Genomic DNA, 6,792 nt, shown 5'->3' on the forward strand with positions numbered 1-6,792 from the left:
ATATATTTTGTGGGGTGAATTTGTACTTGCAGAGTTACATTGTACTTTGCTCAAAAACTGAATGAATTCATATAAAACTCTGATTCTAATCTAAAAAGTGAGATATCAATCTAAACATCATGACAGAGAACACAGGGGGCTAACACCTTCAACATATGGGGTAAAAACAATGACTGCAGATGCTGGAAACCAGATTCTGGATTAGTGGTGCTGGAAGAGCACAGCAGTTCAGGCAGCATCTGAGGACAGGCAAAATCGACGTTTCGGGCAAAAGCCCTTCATCAGGAATAAAGGCAGAGAGCCTGAAGCGTGGAGAGATAAGCTAGAGGAGGGTGGGGGTGGGGAGAGAGTAGCATAGAGTACAATAGGTCAGTGGGGGAGGAGATGAAGGTGATAGGTCAGGGAGGAGAGGGTGGAGTGGATAGGTGGCAAAGGAGCTAGGCAGGTCGGACAAGTCTCTTCCAGCACCACTAATCCAGAACCTTCAACATATTGTCTAGCTATCACCCATTGTTAACAGCTAACCTGAGAATACAACTTTTTAGAAAAAGGTTTTGTGATTTACACATGAAAGAAGTGAAACTATCATGGTATTCAAACAGATGAAAGACTCAACAGACAATCAGTTTTTCAATGTATAATTTCAGTTATATCACACTGTAAAGTTTTTTGCAATAAATTCTGTGTTAGGATTGAGCCCTCCACTATCACCTGATGAAGAAGGTGGCGCTCCGAAAGCTAGTGTGCTTCCAATTAAACCTGTTGGACTATAACCTGGTGTTGTGTGTGATTTTTAGCTTTAAACTTTTGAGTGTCTCCATACAGTACAGCAGAGATTAAGAAACTTTGAGGCAAAATTTCTACCAGAATTTCTGCTCCATGCCACATGTTAAATCTTGCATTGTGCTACCTCATTAAAGTTATTTTGAGATGATTCTGAATGTGATATTTGCAATGTATCCTAGTGTATTTTTAAAGAAAACAAAAGTGAGGAAGCATTATTGTACTAATTACTAAATAAAACTATGTTTCTTTACAGCTGCAGTAATAGGAACAAGACTTCATGTACCAGTTGCACTGTCTTGCCTTGTCATGGGTGTTTATGTTTTGTTTATTAAATGACAACCATAATCCAAATATGATGAAGAACGTAAGAGGAACAATATTTAGAAAAACATGCAACAAGGATTATGATCAGATAATGTTTCCTTTCTGTACAAGAACTGAACACTATACTGTTTACCCCCTCGTGCTATCCTGGAGGTGCTTGGAAGAAACATTAACTAATGGAAAAGTAAATTGCTGGTATATACATGGTCCGTACTAAATCTGTATCTTTATTCCAAGGTGTGTGCTTACAGCAAATCTTCTTCTGTTTCACTTGAAAACAACATCATGAAAGACTAGTCAGACAATTAGTCAACATCTTTGAGTATTCAGCTTTGAAGGAAGTATTTATGTGGGTCAGTAAGTTTGGAAATATTTTGAATTGGAAACTATAATCCTGAGATAATCATTTAAAATGGGTTTCTTTTTCAATTTCTGAATTTAATCAGATACTAAATTTTCAACTTAAAAACAGGAAATTTTGTCTTGGCATATTTTGTCTAAGATAATGCGATTGTTGTACGTTGATCCAATTGACTATGTTTGCTATGTCTTCCTAAAATGATGTATACTATGATTAAAAATGTAATGCTTTATTCATAATTTAGGGTGTTGTGGTAAAGTTTATAAATAAGATACTTCACCAAAAAAACAGTAGTTATAAACTGGAATCTGTAAAGTGACTTTAGTAATGATGAGGGTGCCCAACCTGCCTTAAAATGTTCTTACTTGTAAGAAGGTGACTGCATTGGTTTTATTGACCCAATGGTTACTGAGATGAAGGTAGTCGATTTGTTGGACATTTCTTTCCTTTTGATATTGAAGTTGCAGTATATTTTCTTGCAAAATGTTATCTGCACTTCAAGGAATTATCATAATTTTGAAAAGTACAATATTAAATAAAAACAACTGTTGCAAGGATAATGTGTTTTAAATTTTAATGCAGTTTTCTTTATCTTTTGAAGAGTGCATCTGGATCTGAGGTTGTGTTCTTTCTATAGCTGTTCAGAGAGGAAGAAATTGAAGTGAGCAATACTGACTGTGGCACCAGTGAAATGTTTTAGTGCAGCATATGCAACACCCTTTGAGCAATTGTAGTCTCGTACATGGATTTGCTAAGATCAGACTTTGGGCAATTGCAGCACTGTTTGTGCCTGTCACAGGATTCTTATTTCCCCAGATGTGAAATTGCTAATGCACTGGATGCTGTGATATATTGAGTTTTTTAAAATTTTATTTTCTCATTTTAGCAACACCCTCAGGGACCCCAACCTACTGAACGTATATATGACCAATTCAGGTGTGAAGATTCTGCAACTGTTCATTACAATAGTTGGAAAGCCATCTAGGATATTTTCCCTTTTGTTTTTCTCACTATGTATTTCTTTTTTTTGGAGACATTCCAGACAACTTTCACAAAGCCAGCAAATTGTCCATTAGATATTTTACCAATTTCAGTGCCAGTAGCCAGACCTGTATATGAATTTTTGCTTTCCCAAACTGGAGTGTATATTTATTTTCACAATGTCCAGATAAATGCGTCAGCTGCAGGTTGAATAGATACATCCAAAATAGTGACAAGAGTATCATGTGCCATAATGTGGTTTCCTTGGCTTTGGACAGCAGAACATTTCAATTGATCTGTGGCTGAGGCTATAAATTTATTTATTCAGCATTGAACAGTTAAATTTATGACTGGACTAACAATAGATTTTCAGTAAATGTAGATTTTTTTTTTTATTCATCATGAGAATATAGGAAGTAACAAATCTGCTGCTTCTATACTTTAAAGGTTAGACTGAATCTGAAACCATATCGTTAAGTAATGCTTCTTTACTCTAGATATAGAAGTTGTTTGCCTGCTCTCACTATGAAGGATTCAAACAAACTGTTGATTTAAAGTAAAACTGCCAGAACTACATGCTACCAAACATTTGATTGAACAAAGGAAATTTAAAATATATTCCTCCAACTGAACAACAACTTGCGATCAAACATACTATATGAAGGCAATTGTTGCTCTTTGATACTATGGGTGCAAAATATCCTCCAACATTATACCCAAGACACAGTTTTTCATAATTCACTTTTAACTGTTGAGTGACTGTTTAATCACAGGAGAGATGGTAGTCCATGCAAAACAAATGTTATAATGCTTACTGAGATCATGAAAATCATAATAAACAAATAAATAAAAGTTTTTTTTTGCTGCTGGCTACATCTTGGCACCTTTTTGTCTTGAACTATTACATACATGTCTGGTGAAAGTGATTTATTGTGGCTGTCTTGCATGTTGGATATGTGTTCTTTAATTCAAAGTTGAGAATGCAGTTTAAACATTGATGTCATTATGGAGATTATGTTTTTGTGTAAGCATGGGTTGCAAAGATGGAAACTTTCTTGATTCAAGGCCTCATTTAAATAATTTGGTGTCTGATGTTGACAAAACTTGATGGTGAAAGTGAGGACTGCAGATGCTGGAGATCAGAGCTGAAAATGTGTTGCTGGAAAAGCGCAACAGGTCAGGCAGCATCCAAGGAGCAGGAGAGTCGACGTTTCGGGCATGAGCCCTTCTTCAGGAAAAGCTTGCTGGTAACAATATTGAAAAACCTGTCCTTCAACACATTCCAGTTCAACTACTTACTTCTGCACCTTCTCTGGTACAGCATGCACATTGACAAAAGACAGTACAGTATATTGCAAATTACAAAACCTCACCCATGGCTTCTTGAAATTCCTTTCTGGATTCAGCAATCTTGTCATACTTTTACACTGAGCTGGAATAGTGTTACATAGTGATTTCAAGACCAGGAAATATGGGAAGTTAGTCTGGGAAGTTGCTACTCCCACTGATAAAGATTCCACTTGAAAGTTCTAAATTTGGCACTGTATTCTGACACCAATTGATTATCCTCCATTCTCCTGTTGAAATGAATTTGCACATTCATGCTATAAGCAAAACATTCTTTATCCTCAGTCATTAGTATTTGTCCGTTTCTGTTCCAAGAACAGTTAGATCACACCATGCAATTCGGCTTGGCTCTGTGCCTGAACTGCAATGCGATTTGATAGTGCATGGCAAATGTCTCATTCTTTGAACAACGTGTTAAATTGCTAATGTTGAGAGCTATGCTTGAGATTAAAACTTTCATTTACTTGTAATATCTTCCATTTTCCAAGTTTTATTATACAGTTACTTGATATAAAATGTGGTTTAAAAAATTACTAAGCTGTTGTCTTTGCATTTCAATTTTTGGCTTTGCCAGAATTTCAGCTTTTCATCTTATACCTATTTTGCAGTCACTTTCACAACCTTGTCCTGTCAGTGTAACGGCTTCCTCATGTCATGGCAAATCGTGAGCATCATTTGATGATTGCTGATTAGTATGGAAGATTTAGGTAGATGTATATAGGATGGAAGTTTTGAAATTTTATAGGTAAACGTTTTGGGAGGGTTTTTGCAGGCAGTGTTACCTCTAATAGTATAATGTCACATCCTGTAAAGGATGGTTTTTACTGTTAGTACCCATGGTATAAATGGGCATTGAAGTGTGAGTAGTCTAACTAGCAGATCTCACTGCTCCCTTTTAATGCTACTGAGAGGTTTTTGCTAGTGTGAAGTGATTTTTATTAGCATTAACATTCATAATTATTGACATTAACATTGGTAATTGGATATGTCACGTCTTCACAACTTTATAGCCAAAGCAAGTTGGAACTGAGGGGCCATTTTATTTTTGTTGACAAATATGGTAGCAAAACACAGCATGATCCCCAAACCACCATGTGTGAACCAACCAGGTCTCATTTTATGGCCCTGAGGTTTTGTTTGAGAGGAGAGGAGATCAAAGTTTGTGAGAAGATTTGTAGCTTGGGCGCTCGTTGTGGTTCTGTTCGCCGAGCTGAGAATTTGTGTTGCAGACATTTCGTCCCCTGTCTAGGTGACATCCTCAGTGCTTGAGAGCCTCCTGTGAAGCGCTTCTGTGATGTTTCCCCCAGCATTTATAGTGATTTCACTATAAATGCTGGGGGAAACATCACAGAAGCGCTTCACAGGAGGCTCTCAAGCACTGAGGATCACCTAGACAGGGGACGAAATGTCTGCAACACAAATTCTCAGCTCGGCGAACAGAACCACAACAGGAGAGGTTGGAAAATGCGAACATTCATGTAAACCTGGAACATGAGTAGGCCATTTGGCTGTTTGAGCTGCTGTAAACAAAAATTCTGGCTGATCTGTAACCTGAAATCTACACTCCTGCCTATCCCTTAAGACCTTTCATCTATTACCAGGAATCTATCCATCTGTCTTTAAAATATTCAAATACTCCCAATTTTCAGCAAGTGCGTTCAAAGAAGACCCTCTGTGAAAAACAAAAATTGTTTCATCTTTGTTTCAAATGAGTGAATCTTTAATTTTTAAACAATGATCTTTAGTTTGAAATTCTCCCATATGAAGAAACATCCTCTCCGCACCTACTCTGTCAAAACTCTTCCAGGATCTTGGATCTTATATGTTTAATAGCAGTCAGCCAAGTTGGGATGGTTCCCCAATTCTACCACCAGGAAAATTTCCCAATGAATGTGCATCAACTGTTTACTCAGTAAAAGTGCACTTCCAATTTCAATAATTAAAGACCTATTGAAAATGATTTTTCTAGGCGCCTCTCATTCCACTAGTTACAACAGCTGCTCTTTGCCCAAAGTCACCCATCACCACAAGTGGAGCTGCATGGTTCTGGCTTCCCTATAACTTCCAATTTAACCATTGGTTGGGTATAGAGGATCAATCACCAGGCTTTGTCTGCTTTCTCCTTTAAAAGATTTTTAAAATGTTCACCCCTTGAATGAGCCTCCTTAAGTTCTCTTGCATTCCAGCTGTTCCTCCTTTTTGGTAGGTCAGCAAAGAATTAAGCTGCTAGTCTTCTGCTTGAGTTGACAGTGTGAAGTGCCGTCCATTATCCTTTCTTGTTCAGCCAAGTGAGGCTGCTCCCGTAGCTGGGTCCATTCTAATCAATCCAGTATAGGTAGATGAACTCCTCAATTACTTTGCTTCCTGCTCGCAGGAGTTGATTCAGGAGTTCCTCAAGGATCTATGCTTTCCAATCTCCTGTTTCAATTTCTATGGTACCCTTTAGTGATTGGTCAGTTATGTCAGATGGCTGGACAGCTGGTTTGTGATGCAGTGTGATGGCAACAGCATGAGTTCAATTGCTGCACTAGCTTGAGGTTACCATGAAGGACTGTCCTCAACCTGTCCTCTTGCCAGAGCTGTGGCAACTCTCAGGTTAAACTACCGCTAGTCATCTCTCTTATGAGGAGAGCATTCCTATGGCCTGATAAGACTATGGTGATTTCACCTTTCTCTCTTACTATTCAAAACACAACTTCAGATCTCGTATGTACAGCACTACCTTGGCATTACATTTACACTTGTATCAGGTTTGAACGTCCAATATTGGATGAGCAGAAAGCACCTCTGCTTAAACGTTGGACAAACTGAAGCCATTACTTTTGGCCCTCATGACGAACTCCATTTCAGTAGGTGCAGAAAGTAAGTTTCTTGAGGCAATGGAGCATACAACCAAGATAACACATGCTCAGAATAATAAACAATCCTTTTGGGACTGAGATGAGGAGAAACCTTTTCACTCCAAGGGTGGTGAAATCTTTGGAATTCTCTAC

The 6,792-nt window shown here is 37.9% G+C and overlaps 1 protein-coding gene across 1 annotated transcript in view; it reads left to right on the forward strand.

Moving 5' to 3' along the window:
• The window catches only part of tmem167b (transmembrane protein 167B), a 31,642-nt gene extending 29,611 nt beyond the window's left edge, over positions 1–2,031 (forward strand). Inside the window, exon 3 of the mRNA XM_043716759.1 lies at positions 1,040–2,031. Coding sequence (XP_043572694.1) covers positions 1,040–1,122 — 83 coding nt within the window. The 3' untranslated portion in view covers positions 1,123–2,031. The remainder of the gene's footprint in view (positions 1–1,039) is intronic.
• The last annotated feature ends 4,761 nt before the right edge of the window (positions 2,032–6,792 follow it).

The sequence above is a fragment of the Chiloscyllium plagiosum genome, chromosome 26 (genome assembly GCF_004010195.1).
Source record: "Chiloscyllium plagiosum isolate BGI_BamShark_2017 chromosome 26, ASM401019v2, whole genome shotgun sequence".
Taxonomy (NCBI): domain Eukaryota; kingdom Metazoa; phylum Chordata; class Chondrichthyes; order Orectolobiformes; family Hemiscylliidae; genus Chiloscyllium; species Chiloscyllium plagiosum.